The sequence below is a fragment of the Stenella coeruleoalba genome (assembly GCF_951394435.1).
Source record: "Stenella coeruleoalba genome assembly, chromosome: 9".
Classification (NCBI taxonomy): Eukaryota; Metazoa; Chordata; class Mammalia; order Artiodactyla; family Delphinidae; genus Stenella; species Stenella coeruleoalba.
The window spans coordinates 76946004-76967541 of NC_137155.1; the positions used below are offsets into that span (position 1 = coordinate 76946004).

At 37.0% G+C, this 21538-nt stretch overlaps 1 protein-coding gene across 2 annotated transcripts in view; it reads left to right on the forward strand.

Moving 5' to 3' along the window:
- Positions 1 to 21538, forward strand: part of PTPRZ1 (protein tyrosine phosphatase receptor type Z1) — a 161044-nt gene that overhangs the window by 101504 nt on the left and 38002 nt on the right. For both annotated transcript variants that reach the window (XM_079931918.1, XM_079931919.1), the window contains exons 9-12: positions 5504 to 5688; positions 7126 to 7252; positions 13483 to 13529; positions 17715 to 21288. In XM_079931918.1, the coding sequence (XP_079788044.1) occupies positions 5504 to 5688; positions 7126 to 7252; positions 13483 to 13529; positions 17715 to 21288 (3933 nt within the window). The remainder of the gene's footprint in view (positions 1 to 5503; positions 5689 to 7125; positions 7253 to 13482; positions 13530 to 17714; positions 21289 to 21538) is intronic.

Genomic DNA, 21538 nt, shown 5'->3' on the forward strand with positions numbered 1-21538 from the left:
CCCCCTGCCTTCCAGGCAACAGATGCCTCCCTGCTGCCCTCTTATCCCCCTAGCAAGGCTCTCCACCTAGAAGCAGGGGCCTCCTGACGCACAGTAGGAAAGAGCTGGGTCTTTTAAAGCCCAGTCGACTTCTGGTTTCAAACCGCAGTGCAAATACTTATTCGTTATATAAAAATTGTCAAGTTATTTAATTTCTCTGAGCTCAGTTTCCTCACCTATAAAATGTGAGTTCAAAATGGCCACCTTGTAGGGTTGTTGTGAGGTTTAAATGAACTAAAGTTTGCAAAGCAGTCCATTCCCTTGAACATAATATGCTCCAGACCCATAGCTCCTATTACTGTAGTGTATGTGTTTGTGTGTATGTATACACTCATGTATATATGTGTGTGTATGCATTTATATATTTGTATATATAGAATGGGGCAAGCTCTCACTAGTACGGCGTGCTATTCAAGTTTTCCATGCTTAAGGCTTTTGTTTGTTAAGTAGAATTATAAATGCACTTTAAATCTCATTTGCTAGCATTGTAATATTATTTAATGCAAATTTTTTAAAAAAAACCATAAAATATAAAATGCTTTTCAAGGCAGGGTAGCATGAAAAGAGTGTCTTCATAGCTTAGTGTTGTATTTGAGCTATGAGAAATTTTCTGTAGTTTCCTGAAAAATGTCATGATGCATTATGCATCAGTAGACCTACCTTCCTGAAGGTCAGTAGTTGTAAATAGCATTCATTAAGGTCACATGTACATTAACTCTGTGCTCTAACCATCTGCAGAAAAGTGACATGGAGATTATTTACTTCATGGAAGATTATATGTTACAAATTGAACTGTTGACGAAATCACTGTGTGTTCCTAGAGAAGATTGACTGAATTAGGTAGAATTCGAAAACTTTCTTTTGGTTATTTAAAGGGAATGGCATATAATCATTGAGAAGTGCAAAGCAGTGATAGATCATTTCTAGTTATTTGTGGCAATCTTTACATTCATCTTATTAAGATCTGCTACTCCGTGAGGGGAAATCACAACCTTAATATTGATTGTCTTCTGAGTCTGTCAGTCTTCAAGTTCCTCACGTGGTAGTCATCAAATTCCCTGTCTCAATACTTTTTAAAATGCGGCTCATAAACCTCACACGAGGATGTGGTGGATTTATCAGTGTGCATTCACGGAAGTACTTTTGCCACGGGCTGTGTTAAACTGTACCAAGCCTCAAACAATGGGAAATACTGGGTAAAAACCTAGTGACGTTTTCTCTGCCACTCCCCAAGAATCACCACGCTGTCTTTTCACTTTCATCTACATTTTTACTCATAATCCGTGGAAGTAAGACTGGGCCTTCTCCCTTAGGGCATGTGTCCCTTCTCCCAGGATGGGCACATAGAACAGCAAAGGCAGAAGAAAACTCCTATCTCCTGCCCTCGACCATCGGCACCGACTTTCGTGATTAGCCAATCACGAGACATGTCATAGGGCAAGAGGTGTCATGTTCTCCTCCTTTGTGCTTTTCCTTCATTTACTTCCTTTTCTTTTCCCACTTCTTTTCCTTTTTCCTCATGACACTCAGCGCTTTGCCTATTACTCTTTTGCAATTTGCTCTGCAAGGCATACGCGTTCCTATGTAGGAGGTGTTCACTCTCCAGATCCAGTCATTTAAGTGATGAGAAGGGAAAGGACTTCGTGTGACCTAAGTGTGTGAAGCTTTTACAACTTTTAGTGAGAAAAACGTGTACTTTTGAAAAGCACAACCTAATTTGATCTAAATGGCAGAATTTTTTAAAGATTATTTTGCATTCCTCTGTAAATGGAGTCTAGGATTTGGAAACTAGAAGCACCCATTACATTTAATACCTTACTAAATTTAAGGATTAGAGGAGTGAGTTTCCTATAGGCAGGGATGACACCGTCTTTATTTGTATGTCCAAGAGCACCTGGAACCAAGTAGATGAGAACTGAATGTTAAAAATAAGTTTTTAAGTAAGAACACTTACCACTCCCTTAAAATGGAGACCACATTCTCGTTCTTTATATGTGAGGATCCCTTGCATGTGAACTGAAGCGCTTACTTGTATTCTGTGTGACTCGACGTGGACTCCAGATTTGTCACAGCCTGGCTCATAGCCACAAGCTTGCAGAAACCCGATTCTCCTCCTCCTTGGCCAGTGTTCCTTAAAGGATCAGTAACTGTGATCCAGGTCACGTGTAGCTTGTAGAAAGGAACCAGGGCATGCGATTCATTCCTAAGGAAGGAAATGGGACCTCAACATATTGTAGTTGTGAACTCCCCATAATCAAGGAAATTATATTTTTGTTACTATTTTATTACATTTATTGGTAGCTTGTATTTGGTGTCTGACTATATGTTGATCTGGAAGACACTTCTTGATTTTCAATCCAGATAATGAGCTTTATGGAGTGTATGTCCTTCTAATAAGATAAACTATTTTCAATACAAAATATAATGAAAACTTAGTGCAGATTAATAACTTATTCCATAGTCATTACGCAGCTTTATGTCTGAACACCAAGTAGTGTATATAAAATTAACTAGATTGTTATTTAAAAGATCCCGTCCTACCTTATAGAAGGGCAACCCTTTGGCAAGGTCATAGACTATATACGGAAGTACTGGTCTTTCTCTTGAATACATTCTAAAGTATATATCTTTTTTCCATAAAATTCTGTATTTCAGCATCTAAAGATAAGATTCAGCGGCAGCTTTATAACATATTACTAAGCTATGATTATCAATAAGCAAAAGGAATGTTTTAAAAATAAATTTCTAATTACAATGTAAATTTAAACTCTTAAACAAATTACTAATAAGCTTTTACAGAAGTGTAAAGAAGAAAACAAAGGAATGAAAACCTGATGGCAAGGAAATGTGAATTTCTTTTCAGAGTCCTACTTTATATTAATGCTGATGAAGTACCCACTGATTTCTACTATTAAGGCAAGATAAACATAGACGTCTGACCAAAATTGCCTGCACTATTTAGGAAGTAGTCCTTTGGGTATTTTGCAGCTAATAATTTTATGTTTTTCTCAGTTTCTCAGAGTTTTATGTTTCATGTACATGCATAAAACTCTAATGCATTTTAAGATAGTTTCATCTTTGAGGAAGAGATAGTTCACTTTAAGTCATTCTCACTCTGTACAAAGTGGGAGTGATTTTTGAGCAAAATCTGCAAATGATATTGACCAGAATCACTTTCCGTCTTTTAAAAACAGACTTGGGATTCATCAGAATCTAGGCTGAGGCAGTCCTGTTCCTCCACCTGTATAGTTTGTTAGCAGCTTACTTCTGAGATGCTTTGGTGGTCTTCTGCCATCTGGCGGACACTAATAGAATTGTCACTAGATAGAGTAACGATGATGGAGTCTAGACCTGAATTAGAATACATTTTCTTATTCTGAATTCGTGGTTTTGATAACGGAAGAATTGTCCTCTTGTTCCCAAAGGAACACCCCACCCTACATCCTCGATAAACAAAAAATGGTATATAGTTTTAACAGTGAAAACTTCTGTCTCTAACTCATACAAAGTTATTCATATATTGATTTAAAGAGTATATGTGTATATATATTTATGTTTATATATATTTATATTTCTCTGAATCATTCATATACCATTGCTAGCATAGCATACATATGCCAAAATATCTGTTATTAAATACTGTAATAAAATTTGTTTCAATTTATAAGGTCAATTGTTAGTTTTGGGTGCCCTCCCATGTTCACGAGAAAAACTGCAGACTGAGAGAGACAAAAAGGCTTTTTGGTCATATTCTGATGCTGCTGCTTGCATGTTTTCGTTGGGTCCTGGAAATAGTTTTGGCAGTAGCAATGATTGGTTGACTTAAGTAAACTGCGTGGTCTCGTCTAGTGGTTTGTAACTTCTGGTATCCCTTTAAAGCAAAGCCTGGATTCTGTGAGCATAATATGCTCTGCGAGCATAATCTTTGGCCTTAGAGACCTTTCTCTCCCTCTCTTTTGCAAATCTATCTGGCCTATGAAGAGATTATATTCATTACTTTGCTTTATTAGCACAGTATCATGAATTTTGTCATTTTTATCCTCACAGTTAGTCCAAATTATCACATTATGAATGTATTTCAGAAAGTATCAGAGTTTCCTTTCTGATGGGACTACATTTTTGGCATGATTCCCAGCATGGGTTTCAATTCATTTTAAGAGGTCCCTGAATGAGTTTCAGTATATTTTTTCAGCTAAGACAAACAAATCTTCTAATTCCCTGAAATTAATTGCTTAATCTATTTATGATGCCAAAGTGGGATTTTTGTCAGCAGGTCTGAAAAATATTGAAATAATAGTTTTAGTTCTTCTCTGGTTTTCTGTCATAGGGAATTTTTAATTAGTTTAAGGATTTTCAAACAATAAAACGTCTGATAATAGACCGTCTTTTATCATTGAAATTCTCCTCATCCTGAGCTAAGCATATTTGTCAGGTACCCAACAAGTGTAATAAAGACACCATAAACTTGAAGATATACTTTGTTCCTTTATTTTTGAAAATGAATCAGTATGCCAGATATATTCAAGACAGTGTTCTGGGCAATACAGAAATATGAAGCTCTGGTTCTTATGTTTATAATCTACTAAAGGAGTTAAGACATGCAATGAAATGCAATGAAATAATAATAATGCAATGAATAATAATGCAATGAAATAATAATGAATAATAATGCAATGAAATAATAATGAAATAATAGTGGTAAAACAAAACAGACAATTGAAAAAGACAGCGATCACTTCAGCAGAGATCAAAGCATGCATGACAGAGAAGGTTGCGCTTGATCAAGACATTTCCTGAGTGGGAAGATCAGACGTCAACAGATAGAGATAGGAGGTGTCGACTGAAAAAAAATGCACAACCTAAAAGCTGAGCGTTATGTTTTATTCGGCAGACATTCTAAGCACTTCAAGCCCAGGAGACAGGACTCTCAGATCACTCTGAGGGACTGCTCCGAAGAGGCAAAGGGGGAGCCAGGATATATAGGAGTTTTTGCAACAAAGACCAGGTAGTCAGAACATCAAAAGATTACCTACTGTTAATTAAAGGAAACCAGATATCTCAAGTTAAGGAATTTAGCATTTTTCTATGTATCGGAGGATGCACGAGTGTGGGCTCACTGAAATCATTCCTTTGATATGCACCTCAGCTGTCTGGGGTCAGTTTCCTGTACACTGTCATCCTGAGTTTCCTCAGGGGGCACTGTTGGGGCAGCTGTAATGTGACGGCTTGACGGCTGCAACATCCTTTGTTTACTGATATGGCAGGCAATATTTTTCATTCACAGAAGGAAGGAAGAAGTATCTCAGATACAGGAAATGGCATGAACAAAAGTGCCACAGTGGGAAAGTGTAACTTTTTACCCTTTATTAAAATACAACAAAAATGTTCACAGAATATGTTTCACTTGTTGAAATCCTAGAGGGTGACAGTTGTATCGATAACTGTACTTTTTTTTTCTCTGAAGTTTGTAGTTCAGAACCAGAAAATGTTCAAGCTGACCCAGAGAATTATACCAGCCTTCTTGTTACGTGGGAGAGACCTCGAGTAGTTTATGATACCATGATTGAGAAATTCGCAGTTCTGTACCAGCAGTTAGAGGGAGAAGACCAAACCAAGCATGAGTTTTTGACAGATGGCTATCAAGACTTGGTAACTATAAAATCAATTGTTTCATGTATTGTAGTTTAATTTTTAGGGTAAGAGCTTAAAATGATTGTATATTGTTGCCTTTCGTGACTTTAGACTTTGTATGAAGCTCTCTAGTGGGGTGAAGGGGACACAGAAGCTATATTTAACTATGTCAGAACTTACAGTGGTTGACACTAGGTTCTTACTAATGTTTTGAATTACGTGGAGACCACAGCTTTGCCAACAGCAACATTGTAGAGTAGACACTTATGGAAGACTTAGAACTGGAGATCATCTAGTGCAGCCTCTCTTTACAAAGAAAAGGACTCAAAGAACAGTTAAATACTTTATGCTCTCACCGTTGGGGAAAGAACTGGGCCTGGAATGTCAGTGCTCTGATACCGTCGTATGTTGTTTCCCCATCATACTGAATCAGCACAAGGGAAATAGAGTAGGGAATAGAGTAGGGGTCTTGAAAGTCCTTTTCTTTGCATCAAATTTCCAAGTAACAGGACTTCCCTGGTGGCGCAGTGGTTGAGAGTCCGCCTGCCGATGCAGGGGACAGGGGTTCATGCCCCGGTCCGGGAAGATCCCACATGCCGCGGAGCGGCTGGGCCCGTGAGCCATGGCTGCTGGGCCTGCGCGTCCAGCTCTGTGCTCCGCAACAGGAGAGGCCACAACAGTGAGAGGCCCGCGTACCGCCAAAAAAAAAAAAAAATTTCCAAGTAACAGTTGTGAAGTCAATTGAGATAGAACTCTGGGGACATGAGGCAGGTAATCCTTAGTAAAGGATCCATGTCCTCTTGCTCCCCATCCATGCACAAGAATTAAAGAAAATAAAGTACAGATTCCTTCTGTGACCTGAACATCTCAGTATTAAGCTTTGCCCTGGAAGGGAGGTATTGAGGTATAGCTGAGAAAACCCCTCAAGAAAGCCCCCAGTGTAGGTCCAAGACCTTGAACTCTGAATACAGACACTCACTGGGGTGTCACTCAAGCCCTAGGAACCTGCATTTAAACAAAAGCTGGTGTTGAATATTATATAAACAAAATAATGAGATTTGTAACAACTTTTTAATTCAGATGTCTAGAACAAAGACACTATGAATTGAGAAAGTTGAGGGATTTATGAGAATATACTATTTTTCACTCCATAATGATGTGAAGATAATAATTCTATTTACATAGAAATTTTAAATAAATATTTAAAATACGAAATTTTCTAATACTAGATCTGATTTGTAGAAGAAAAAAAAAGTGTAGTTTTCCAGTATCTCCCTAATTCACAAATATCACAAGTTCAACTTAACAACATTGCATAGAATTTTTTCTCAGGCTAATAAAATATAAATTTTTCTATTGACAAATGAGAAAATCTTTTCTAAGCACCGATGTCTAGCATGTTAGTACTCCTATGAGAATAATACATTTGTACAATTACTGCCACGTTTCTTTTAGGGTGCTATTCTTAATAATTTACTACCCAATATGAGTTATGTTCTTCAAATAGTAGCCATATGCACTAATGGCTTATATGGAAAATACAGCGACCAGCTGATTGTGGACATGCCTTCCAATGACCCTGGTAAGTGACCCCCTGATATGCCTTATCTAAATAAACGAGGCTAGTTTAATTTCTGAATGCATTGGTGCTTTCTCTCTGACTTTATATTCTTTTGGCCAAAAGGCAAAATGATTTCCTTTTTAGTCTGGATCATCAGGTAATTTTGTAAAGCATGGAACTCATTTTTCATGTAGCAGATATGATGCAGCACAATAAGTAAATTTATTCTTAATATTGAAGTTTTCTATTTGTAAAATAAGAACAGCAAAACCTATGGTAACGTCTGTACTGGCCACCAAATGAAAATAGCTAAGTAAATATAAAGTCTTTGATTTTGGAAAATAAAGAGTTGGTTTCATTTGTGTTTATTTCCTCTTTCAGCCCCCAAAGCATTTTGTAGTAAGTATATACGTGATTCAAGAATCATGTGAGGTACTTTGAAATATCTATACAAAGCATCTCAAAAGTTTATCTTAGATATTTTAATCCACTTTTTGTAATTTGGTGGGGGAGGGGGAGCTTTCCTCTTAGATTTGCCAGTATTATTCCATAAAAGCAAACAAAAAAGTTGTTTCTAATTGTATTTCATTTGCATGCATCTTCTCTAAGTATTACAGGAAAATCTTTGATCTCAAGGCATATGCAATAATTGAATGAAGTGCTGACCATCATAATTTGACAATTTACAAATTTACATAACTAAATTAAAGCCTTCCTTTTGTTAGTATAAGCATTTTTAAAGTGATGATAGAATGGAATTATATATGTACATATATGTGTGTGCATATATATATGCATACACATCATGCACATGCATGTTCATAAATATATGCAAACATACCTACATACACAAATGTCAATATTCTTTGCTCATCCCTATCATGAGGCTACTCACTGAAATTTTCACAAGTTTTTAATGGCGATGGTTACAAGTGATATTAATTGTAGCGTATTTTACTTTTACATATGGAAGGAAAACTGATGTCTGTTGATTTGCCTTTGTGGTCTCTATGCTGTAGCAGGGCTTTAATCTGTTACAGGTTCATTCATTGATGACCTCATCATAGTTGTTCTCATTAGTTGAACTTTTAAGTTAAAGAATATATGTCAGAGCGTTAGATGTTAGATTATGGATCCTTCCAAACCACAGGCTACAAAACTTGCCAAGATATTTCCCAAGTTAGAGCATTGATGGCTAATGAATATTACTACTTTCATGATGGCAAAATCATTATTTAATAATATTTCTTATAATCTGCCTCATGTCCTGGGTATAACCATCTTTCCTATTGCTTTTATTTAGCATTATTTTTCAAAAGCAGGGTTGTTTTAAATGGAATGTGAGCTCTAAGTCTTATTGAAAGGTGAGTATCAAATTAACTGACCGTGGTTTCACTGTACCATATCATGCCCTTCCATTGAATGTCATCCTTCACCAAAGTTCCCCATATTGATCCACGCCCAAAATGACATCAGTAGCAGTGCACCATTGACCATGTTGGCCAATATCATATGTGAATTGTTTAAATGTGATATATAAAAATCTCCTCTAATATATTGAATGCATTCACTTAACTTTACTATCTTGGTTTGATTATACCACTCTAATTTCTGAACATAAAAAAATTTCCCAGGAGTTTACAAAAAATAATTTTAGCTATTTATGTTGTACACTTTCTTACTCTAGCCACTATGCTAAAAGTTTAGACTTTCTGAATTTTTTTGTTTTTTATTTTTGAGAGAGAAGCTTATTGCATATGGAAAAACAGATCAAATGTCTATTTTCTACAGAGGTGATTTCTGAGTGATCCTTTTAGACTGAGTCTGTACTGGCACAAAGTATAATGTACTTGTATCATTTGTAGCACTTACACCATTTGTACAAAATAATACATATTATAACTTAATTTCTATTTGTTCAAAGGATCGGGACACCATTGAACTAATGAGGTGCTAGCTTGGACACATCATTTAATCTCCATGGATATCCCAGTCCCTTAGAGCATTTTGTACATGTTTTGGTAAAAGATGGTATTTGATTTGATATTTTAGTATGATATTACTCTTAAAAGCCAAGGGTTAAAAACTTAGTTTATTTCTACCAAAAAGTCCTTTGTCTAAAACCGATTTACCCAAAGTTTGGGCTCTTCCTATTTTTATAAAAAAATATTAGTTCTTTCTTGGAACTCATTCTTTCTGATTGTGAAGACTACGATGGCATTTCAGCCCATATATTTTCAGTTCATTATTGAAATTACATTACCTTAAAGATTGTTTCTTTGGTAAATATATCACAGTAAAAGTCTTGACAGCAGTACTATCCTGTGGTTTAGTGTAATGGTACCTACAAGATTTGTAAATTTTATGATTTATGTGGCTAATATAGATGTAAGTGGCTTTTGAGTTTGCTGCTTATTTCATGGTTTTTATTAGTACCATTTCATCCTGTTAATCATGTTGTTTCATTACCTTAGTAACATTGTAATGTACCCTATTGAATTATTCTATTATTTTGGGTAAGCTGTTTCCTAAATACTGTACTGTTTGTTGCTTTTGTTTAAAAGGAATGAAGGAGATCACTTATAATTGCCCTCATTCCTTCAGTCACAGATTTTAAATATTCTAATCAATATCTGTGAAGGAAAACTCAATCTTCCAAATTGTGCATTTAACTTTGGCTAGTTTGATTAATTTATCACAATTTATCACTTAAAATGCATTTTAATTACATTTGTTGTTGTGTACAACAGTATCACCATAAATTAGTGTCCATTAAATTTATTATAAATCGCTATTTTAAGATATATGCATAAACTCATGTCCAGAAACAATTTAAATTTGTCGAGGAAACCTTTTTAAGGTTAAACAAAATGGATATTCTTTTTAAAAACTTTTTTAGAATTATTTCTTTTTTATTTGGTTGGAACTAAACTAATGCTCGTTTCTATAATATAGATCTAATTATGAAATAGTTATAGAGGACATTATTTAAGTACATGTTTTAGGGCCTTGATAATTATATGTGTTAAATGCATGGTGAATTAGGTCAACACATTTTCCTGTATTGTGTGCTTTTCATTTGTATAACAATTGTCTTTGTTAAATCACTATATATTGTCCTTATTCAGCCTGTACCATACTACACTACAGGAGTTATTATATAATGATATTTAAAAATCACACTTCAAAGAGATTGCAGTTGACATTGCTTTTGCCTTTTTGCACTGTGAAACTTGGCTTAAAACCTTCAAACAATTAAATAAGCCTTGCTTGCCAACCTACATCAGTGTTGCTTTTCTGTGTTATGGAATGTTAACGTGTGACTAACATGCTCTTTTAGAAAATCTAACATTGCATGTGCCTCAAAACAAAACCAGAACGAACCAATAGGTTTTGTTCTATTATCACATAAATGTGAATTTTAAGTGTTCAGTCAAAAAAATATATTGACAGTCTTCACTATCGGACTTTTTGTATCCTTCATGGAGTCTGTTTTGATGAAGTGAGAAGGTTCTGTAAACCAGTATAATTTTTTATCTGTTTAATATATGTGCCTGAGTCAGACCAGTGGCCACTAAAACATTAGTTATTATTTGCAAGAAAACAACAGACCAAAGTGTACCCATTCTGAGACCTCATGCCAATCAGCAGCACTAGACCTTGAGTGCTATGAGCTCTCAGACCAGGATTATGGCTCGGATTCTCCAGGGAGATAGAAACAACCTTTCAAAATTATTTTATTTCAAAATTGTTCTGAAGAGGCTCAGCAAAACACTTCTAGATTATTTTGGGCAGGGCTATTAACGTGTTCCTGGGCAACCCCAGGATTTCGGTCAATGCAAATGATCTGAGTCTAGTAGGAAACCAAAATGAAGATCCTTCAAAGTGGGTTTTTACGTACCAACACGAAGGCACCCATACTTGGGTGCTATATTCACCCATGAGTGTGCCATGAAATAAAGAAGGGTGAAAGCGCTGCTTGGACCCATAGGTTCTGCCCCTAGGGCCTGAAGGGGCCCAAAGGAAACTTCTTGCTTCTTATTGCAGTAAACAGCAAAGCCAGTTATAGTAGAACTCACTGATCCTGATACTCGTTAGAGGATATGATTGAGTAGAATTATGTATTTTAACTTAATAGGAAACATAATCTATACAGTTAAGTTATGCTCTGGTCAAACGATAAAAATTAATCAAATGCAATACACACAGAGAGTACTGAAAGAAAAGAAAATCAGTCCTCAATGTAATAATTTTATACACCCCACCCCAACCCTGACAATAAATAAGAGAATTATCTTTGCTCATTAAAAGTATAAAGTTAGGTGAAGTTAGACCAGTTTTTAAAAACACTTCTGTAAGAACGTTGAAGAGAATGGACTCTCACTGAGATGTTTTTCGGTAGCCTCTTAACAGAGAAAAATCTGTATAATATATATATATCACTTAACAGGCATTTAATTATGATTTGCCCTTATTAATGTTAAAGTATTTTAAAAGTACATGAAAAGGATACATAAGGATACATAAAATTATGTATTGTTTTACATGCCGAAATGGGAGATTTTTACATGCATGAACTTCTCTAATTGTAGTTTTTTAAAAATCATATTAAAGGTTTTTTTATTTCTCTGTCACAGTTTAGTTGCCACCCATTTTAAAATTCACATATACTGGTTTCCTTGGAGGTTATAGAGACACAGTTTCAGACTATTGAAATCACTTTAATTTAAAAATATAAAGAATAAAGAGCATGAAAAACGGGGTGGGAAGGGGTTTCACAGAGACAAAAATAGAAAAAGGAGAACACTAATGATCCAAATGAAAGTTTTCAAATTCCTTCTTTTAACAAGAAAAAAATAATAATTGAGAGTTAAGATTTAAGACTATGATTGTTTCCCATGAATATTTTCATTTTTATAGCATCGAAAATTATTCAGGGTAAGTAACTTTAAAATAATTAAATAGTCAAGAGTATTAATTTTATCTAAATCTTCATGGGGCCTGGGCTTACTTCTGTGTTTTACTTGAGTTCTCATCTAAATAGAATTCGGGCACGTAACTATATTTTATAGTTTTACATTTCTTAATACCTAGAAATTTTATTATAAAAATAAACTCAAGAAAGTCTATATTGTAAAACAGGCCTGGATGTGATACATATTTAATGTTAGTTCAGTTATGCCTTTGAAAATTCTATAGACTATGCATTTCCTTTGAGGATCTATAGAAGCATAAAAAATAGAATATAAGCAGCTGTAGGATCGTGAAGAGCATAAACTTCGGAGATGGAATGAGATTCTCTAAAATAATAGGCATAAGAAGGGCATCTTTGTAATAATGCTCAAGCCCTCACAGTTACCCTATCTCCCATCTTCCTGATGCAGCTTGGATGAAGAGTGAGGAAAAGTGGTCCTCGAGCTCCTCAGTAATTTGGCAGTGGGGCTACATTCCTTGTTGGAGAGAGGGAACCAGCTCCTTATCTTTCCTAGCATTTACTGACGGGTCTTGTTTTAGGATTGAGATAGCCAGGGACTAGAAATACGCTGATTCTAGCCAGTTGGGAAAATCAGACTTAAATGATCCTGGTCATTATATTCCTCGCATAGATGGCATTAGTTGAGTATCCCTGGGAAGAAGGTGTGGGGCTAACCCCGGTCAGTCCTTCCTGCTGCCAGTCCAGGCTGGACCTGCTGGAAAACATTCTTCCTTTTATCTGGTGCAGTACCCTGTGTACAAATACGTATGAGCCCAAATCTGAAGAATAAAAAGACCTACTTGAGCTTCAGTCAGAAGTGGACCTTGAGGAATAAGTAGTTGAATACGAAAATAAATCCGTCAATTCTCCCCTGGCATTTTCCCAACTATGCTTTTATCAGCCATGCTAAGAATGAAAGTAAGTCTACACTGATGAAAAATTACTTGGGTTTCTTTACCCCCAGTAATATCAGCCTCACTGTCCCCTTCTCCCTTCTGAGCTTCAATCACAGTTAGGGTGAGAATAGGGAAGGGAGTTGGCGTGGAGGATAGAGATGAAGGTTTTGAGTGCAGTTTACTGTACGTTTATGTAGTGTTGTGTTATGTAACGTTCAGTAGTCTTGAAAACTGAAATTCGAAATTTTTATTTTGGGCAATTCTGTATTTTCCAAACTAACGGTCTTTCTTTCCCCTTTTCCCTCTTTCATCCAACGGTTGACCCATAAGGCTGAAATCGTTGAATAAAAATGTTAATAATTTTGTTTTTAATTTTGTAGAACTTGACCTCTTTCCTGAATTAATTGGAACTGAAGAAATAATTAAGGTATCATAGCTACTTTTTATTCAAGTGCTTTAAAATTAAGAAGTCTGGTTTGGATTACCGGTTAGGTTTCAGATGTTGCATTAATAAAAAGTTCATGTTGCATTATTCATTGTTTGTGGGATTAGTTGCTGAACTTTGTAGATAGACATGTAATTAATATACATGATTTTTTTATGAAGAAGTTGGAAGACACTTTAATTGGTATAATTTTTAAAAAGAGATAGAAAAGGTTTGTTGATAATTAGAAAAACAATGAACTTTGAAAATAATGATAGCTATGAACTATAGCCACAAATTGAAATTTTTTCATGTTCAAATGTCTCTAAAAGACTAAAATAATATTTAAGTAATCCTTAATATTAGTACAGCTTATTTTTAACTAACTTAACCAATGATTGACAGATTGATAATAAATATGAGTCAAAGTATAAATTGTATATATTCTTTTGCCCATTTAATTTGATTATTTTTGTTTGGACTACTTATATTATAAATTTCAGTTGCTAGCACAAGGTCCTTTAAGTAAATGGGCATCTAAGGACATTTATAAATTTTGACATTGTCTTAATTTTTGAAATAGAGAGAAAATGACTGTTTGTGTCTTATATTCAATATTTCATCCTAAGCCCAAGTGTGCTATTCATTATAACTGAGACTATATGTTAAAGCCAGATTCTGTTGTTAATGATAGTATGAATTTGTCCATAAGTACATATGTGTGTATGAGCTGGTAACTTGTGAAAACTAATTCCACTATCTAGTAATAAATAGCAATTAGGTTGTGTTTTCACAGATATAATTACCTCAATAATTTATTTATCTTATGGCAATTCTCTCTTACAAAGGACTATTTTACCAAAATGACCAGTCCGCATTTCATCAAGAGTTCACAGAACTCAGCTAAAGATATCTCTGTGTGTCTGTGTGTGTTTGCATGCACGCATGTGTGCACATGCATGTGGATATGAATATACCTAGAAATGATTACCAGAATCAAGTCAAAGGCAAGAAAAAGAAATTATCTTTACAAATCATTGGTTTTTGTCTTAGCCAGTTTGGGCTGCTATAACAAAACACCATGAACTAAGTGGCTTATAAACAGCAAACATGTATTTCTCACAGTTCTGGAACCTGGGAGCCTGAGATCAGGGCACCAGCACTGCCGGGTTCTGATGAGAGCCCCTTCTGGATTGTTGACTACAGACTTCTTGTTGTGTCTTCACATGGTGGAGAGCAGAACAGAAGAAGCAATCTTTCATGACTCTTAATATAAGGGCACTAATCCCATTCATGAGGGTTCCACCTTATGACCTCATCTAATACTAATGACCTCCCAGAGGCCCCACCTCCTAAGACCATCACTTTTGGGGTGTAGAGTTTCAACATGTGAATTTAGGGGGGACACAAACACAGTTCATAACACTATTCACTTTCATCGATTCATGCAGGAATGAATGATAGAGGTTGGCAAACATCTGGAATGTATCAGTGATGGTTCTAAGCTTGAATATGGAAATGAATAGTTTGGGAGATGTTCCTCAAATTCTCTTCCAATAGGAATGCATGACTTTGAAAGACAAAGTACCTCCAGCACAATCAAGGCTTTACAATAAAAAAATTTTAATAGAAGTTGTGAAGGATAACAGGTGTGATCCTTTATAATATAAGTAGTCCAAACCATAGTGAAAGAGAGGTTCACAATAACTCCATAAGAAGTTATAGGAAACAGTGTCCATTAAAATATTTGTGGTTTCAGATATGTATAAAGTAATCTTAGAACATGAATCATATATTCTTCTTGAAATGTTGACATGAGATAATATGACCTCATAGAGATGTACAAGACTTAGTTGGGTGGGATTAATGAAGGGTCCATCACTTTCATCAGATTCTAAGAGGTATCTGAACCTCACAGTCTAAAATCTGCTAGAAAAGAAAGCAATGAAAGGGATATGTGTGTTTAATGTGTGTATAGTTTTTTTTCCAAAAGATCGAATCGAAGAAAAGGTGAGTGGCATTATGTTTTAAGAACAATTTTATAGACATCTACGTAGCTTGTGATAGGAGGATGATAAAGGAGGTTTGTGTGGGAATCTAAGAAAAGAGGAAGAGAAGCAGTGTTACTGTGGGATTTGATAGAAATTGTCAGATCATATAGAGAAGATAGATGACATGTGTTTTGGGAACTTTACTGTGAAGAGAAGGGGAGAGGTAAAATGAATACTAGACGTTGAATTAGAGATTTTCCTTTATGTTCCTTTTAAATAGGAGAGATCTGAGTTTAAGCTGATGAGAATGATCTATTCAAGAAAGCAAAAAAATTAAAATACAAAATAGAGGGAAATAGTTGTATTCAGTTCCCGAGAAGATGATAGAGAATGGATTAGAGCGCAAATGTAGGAAATAGAAAGGAAGGGGAACATCTCTTCAGTTACAACAGGATGAGAGGGGCAGGGGTGGATTTTGTTGGTCCCGGTTTTTGATGTTTTAACATTAGGAAGAGGTGTGTTTTTGTCTAGTGGCTTCTACTTTCTCTATAGCCAGGAAAGCCATCTGCTGAGAATGAGGAGAGAAGGAAATGGAGATTTGAATAGAGCAGAGAAAAAGTTTGAAAGTCTTGATAAAGGGTAAGAGTGTGGAGTGATACCAGAAAACTAGGCAAATATGCAGATTTGCAAAAATGAGGAAGAGTTCAGAAACTCCATATTGCTAAGTTGAACATTGATCCTCAGAGAAACTCTGGATCAGATTATGAAACAAGTGTTTGTGAGAACTTCTAAGGAAAGAAGAGTATCTTTCACCAAGAGTGAGTCAAGACAAACTATTCTTATTTCCTTTTACATGAAGTTTCTGGGCTTGAAGATTAGGGGAATATTTATTCAGGAAATTATTTGATAAAATCTCCTGGTTGTCCTTGCGAACAAGGCATCAAACACAATGCAAAATTTTATCAAGAAATACCACTGGTGAGGAAATGTATCTGGGGAATCTAAGAGAATATCCATTTTTAACGACTCACTTCTCAGGGTTATCACATGTGCCTTAAAATAAAAAAATACTTAAAACCAACTGAATAATTAAGCTCTGGATAATGATGCAGACATTAAGCTCGAAAGCTTGTGTTTCATACAGGGCCACTTTCCATGTGTATGAGACAAAAGCTCATGAGCACACGTGGTTAAAGATTCAGATTCTTTCCACTGATATTGGTCACGTTCTCACTGACTAATTTGTACTCGGTAGCTTTTTTCTCTTTTTAAGGCACATGGCCTTAAGAGGTCTAATAGATGGCAGTGCTAACAAACTTACAGAATCATGTCCCACGTGGACAAAAAATATCATATCTTTATACGTTTGGCAATTTAGTTTTCTAAACATATGATTAGATGTTTTATAAAATGCACAGTTTAAAGAAAAAAAGAAAGCATGGGTTTTGGTTGACCTCTAGCCAGATAACTCCTGGGCCATTACAGTGATTAAGTGTCCATGAAAGACTGGGTCACCTGAATAGTGTTTCTAAAGGAGACACGAAATTTAATGACCAGTACTAGAACCATATTTTGACAAGTTGTCTTTAAAATGTCTGCCTCCGTCTAAGATGAAATTCTCAGGGAAAAGTATTTAAAACAAAATAATAAACAAAACCAAAAACCTCTTCCAGTCCTAAACCTTCCTCTCATGATGGCTTAAAAATTGTGATTTATCCTTAATATATACAATGAAATATTCTGAATATACAGCTGCTTTTGTCTTTGAAGTAAGTTGTTTCATTGCCATTTCACAGCACAAGAAGCTCATTGCTATTTAGCTTGTTGCCAGATGAACTGAACAGAGAAATATAAACACAAGAAAATAAATACTGTGTTACATAACACTCTCAGTAAGTAAATACCACTACAATGTGTCTTCAAAGTTGTGGTATTTATTGATTTACTTCCTTTCATCAAATAAAATAAAATAAAGTAGCCATAAATAAGATGTTTTCATTAAGTTTAGTTACTCTCCCTCAAGGGTGGATAATAACGGTTATAGGATAGTCATGGCTTCTACGGGGTGGTGCTTTATGTGACGTTCCCAAAATCCCACAAGTGAAGTTTCACAGCATAATGCAGTATAAGATATTATTAAGATTCCATTTTTCTCTTATTTCCTTATGTCCCATTAAATCTTATTTGTTTTTCAAAGGAGGAAGAAGAGGGAAAGGACACTGAAGAAGACACTGTTGTGAATCCTGGTAGAGACGGTACCACAAACCAGATCAGGAGAAAGGAACCCCAGATTCCTACCACAACAAACTACAACCAAGTAGGAACGAAATACAATGAGGCCAAGACTAACCGGTCCCCAGCAGGAGGAAGCGAATTCTCTGGAAAGGGGGATATTCCCAACACATCCTTAGATTCCACTTCCCAACCAGTCACTGAATTAGACCCAGAAAAAGATGTTCCTTTGACTTCACAGACTGCGACCCAGCTACCATCTCTCACTCTGGCAGACACTTCAGCCTCTTTAAGTGATGGCTCTAAAACTGTTCTCAGATTTCCACAGATGAACTTGTCTGGGACTGTGGAATATTCAAATACAGTTTCTGTAATGGAATCTCCAGAGGTATCTACTGATATCAGTGGGGAAGAGAGTTTATTGACCAATTTCAAGCTCAGTACGGAAGCCGATGATTCTTCAGGCTCCAGTCCCGCAACTTCCGCTGTGCCGTTCGTTTCTGAGAGCATATCCCATGGCTCTGTGTCTTCTTCAGAAATCCCAGAGGCAGTCACATACGATGTCCTTGTACCAGAATCTACGAGAAATGCTTCAGAAGATTCAGCCTCCTCGGGTTCGGAAGAATCTCTAAAGGATCCTTCCGTTGGTGGAAATGTGTGGTTTCCTAGTACTACAGATGTGACAACACTGCCCGACGTTGGATCAGGTAGAGAGAGCTTTCTCCAGACTAATTACACCGAGATGGATATTGATGAATCTGAGAAGACAGCTGAGTCCTCTCCTCCAGGCCCACTGGTGTCACAGGGTCCCTTGGTCACAGATATGGAAATGCCACATTATTCTACCTTTGTGTACTTCCCAACTGAGGTAACACCTCATGCTTTTACTCCATCCTCTGGACAACCCGATTCGGTCCCCACCATCAACCTGGCACACCCGCAGACAACTCAACCAGTATACAATGGTGAGACACCTCTCCAACCTTCCTACAGTAGTGAAGTCTTTCCTCTAGTCACCCCTTTGTTGCTTGACAATCAGATCCTCAACACTACCCCTGCTGCTTCAAGTAGTGATTCGGCCTTGCATGCTACGCCTGTATTTCCCAGTGTCGGTGTGTCATTTGAATCCATCCTGTCTTCCTATGATGATGCGCCTTTGCTTCCATTTTCCTCTGCTTCCTTCAGTAGTGAATTGTTTCACCATGTTTCTCAAATCCTTCCACAAGTTACTTCAGCTCTTGAGAGTGATAAGGTGTCCCTGCATGCTTCTCTGCCAGTGGCTGGGGGTGATTTGCTATTAGAGCCCAGCCTTGCTCCATACTCTGATGTGGTGTCACATCAGACCACTACTCGTGCTGCCTCAGAGACCTTGGAATTCGGTGGTAGTGAACCTGGTGTGCTTTATAAAACGCTTATGTTTTCTCAAGCTGAACCGTCCAGCAGTGACGTTATGATGCATGCACGTTCTTCAGGGCCTGAACCTTCTTATGCCTTAACTAATGATGAGGGCTCCCAATACCTCTTCAGTGTTCCTTACAGTTCTGCAGTACCTGTGCATGAGTCTATCCAGGGTTCCTTCCTTAGCAGCCCTAACCACGTACCGATGCCTGAGTCTCCCTTAGTAACCCCAAGCGCACCGTTGCCGCAGCCTACTCATGGCCTCTCTGGTGATGGGGAGTGGTCTGGAGCCTCCTCTGATAGTGAATTTCTTTTATCTGACACAGATGGTCTGACAGCCCTTAACGTGTCTTCACCTGTTTCTGTAGCTGAATTTACATATCCAGCATCTATGTTTGGGGATGATAACAAGCTGCTTTCTAAAAGTGACATAATAAATGGAAATGAGACGGAACCACACATTGCTTCTTTCAGTGAGCTGATTTACCCTTCTGAAAGCACAGTCATGCCCGACCTGTATGATAATGTAAATAAATTGAATGCGTCTTTACAAGAATCCCCTGTTTGCACTTCTAGCGCAAAGGGCATCCTCCCAGGGCTTCTTGCTTTTACTGCTACTAAGGTTTTTGATCATGAGATTAGTCAAGTTCCAGAAAATAACTTTCCAGTTCAGTCTTCACACGCTGTGTCTCAAGCATTTGGTGATACTTCGCTTAAACCTGTGCTTAGCGCAAGCTCAGAGCCAGCATCCTCTGACCCTGCTTCTAGTGAAATGTTATCTCCTTCAACTCAGCTCTTATTTCATGAGCCCTCAGCTTCTTTTAATACTGAAGTATTGCTGCAACCTTCCTTTCAGGCTTCTGATGTTGACACGTTGCTTAAAACTGCTCTTCCAGCTGTGCCTAGTGATCCAATATTGGTTGAAACCCCCAAGGTTGATCACATTAGTTCTACAATATTGCATCTCATGGCATCAAATTCCACTTCAAGGGAAAACACGCTGCACGCTACATCTGTACCAGTCTCTGATGTATCGCCTACTTCTAATATGCACGCTGCTTCACTTCAAGGTTTAACCATTTCTTACGCAAGTGAGAAATATTTTGAACCAGTTTTGCTTAAAAGCGAAAGTTCCCAGCAAGCGGTACCTTCATTGTACAGTAATGATGAGTCGTTCCAAACTGCCAATTTGGAGCTTAACCAGGCCACCCCCCGGGAAGGAAGGCATGCATTTGCTACTCCTGTTTTATCAGTTGATGCACCACCAGATGCGCTTATAAATAAGCTTGTTTACTCTGATGAAGTCTTCACCTCTGCCAAGGGTTCTATGTCTGATGAGGTATTGGCTGGTATTCCAACAGTTGTTTCTGATACAGTTGTAACTGCTGATCATTCTGTCCCTTTAGGAAACGTGTATGTTTCCATTTCAGTTATTTCTCCCAACAAAGATGGTTCTGTAACCACAACCAAGTTGCTGTTTCCTTCTAGAACAACTTCCGAGCTGACTCAGAGTGCCAGATCTGATGCTGATTTAGTGGGTGGTGGTGACGATGGTGATACTGATGATTACGATGATGATGGTTATGATGGCAGAGATAGAGATGGCTTATCCCTAAATAAGTGTGTGTCATGCTCCTCCTATAGAGAATCACAGGAAAAGGTAATGAATGATTCAGACACCCAGGAAAACAGTCTTGTGGATCTGAATAACTCAGTCTCATACTCACTATCTGAGAATTCTGAAGAAGGAAATAAAGTCACAGGTGTAATATCAGACAGTCAGACTGATGTGGACAGAAGTCCTGATAGATCACCACCAACAAATGTGCCACCCCAGAAGCGCAGTGATGGAAAACAGGAAAATGACATTCAGACTGGTAATGCCCTGCTTCCTTTCAGCCCAGAATCTAAAGCTTGGGCAGTTCCTACAAGTGATGAAGAGAGTGGATCAGGGCAAGCCACCTCAGATAGCCTTAATGATAACGAGACTTCCACAGATTTCAGTTTTCCAGATATTAATGAAAAAGATGGTGATGGGGTCCTGGAAGCAGGTGACTCAGAGATAACTCCTGGATCCCCACAGCCCTCAACACCGACTGTTACTAGCAGGCACTCAGAAGTATTCAACATTTCAGAGGCAGGTTAGTTATGGATCCAAGGGACAGATTGAGGTGTGGTGGCCTTTTGCCTCAAAAAATAGAAAAATCATGGGAAGAGAAGTTTGGTAAAATGACCATCATTTTTTAAAATCAAGATATTCACAAATCAATTTACAGTTTTTAAAATATGATTTTCCTCATTACTTCAAATGCATACTCAATGTGTTTCGATCCTTAAGTTAACACTCTCCAAAACAGATAAGGTGATTTTATTTATTGTCAATTTTTTCGT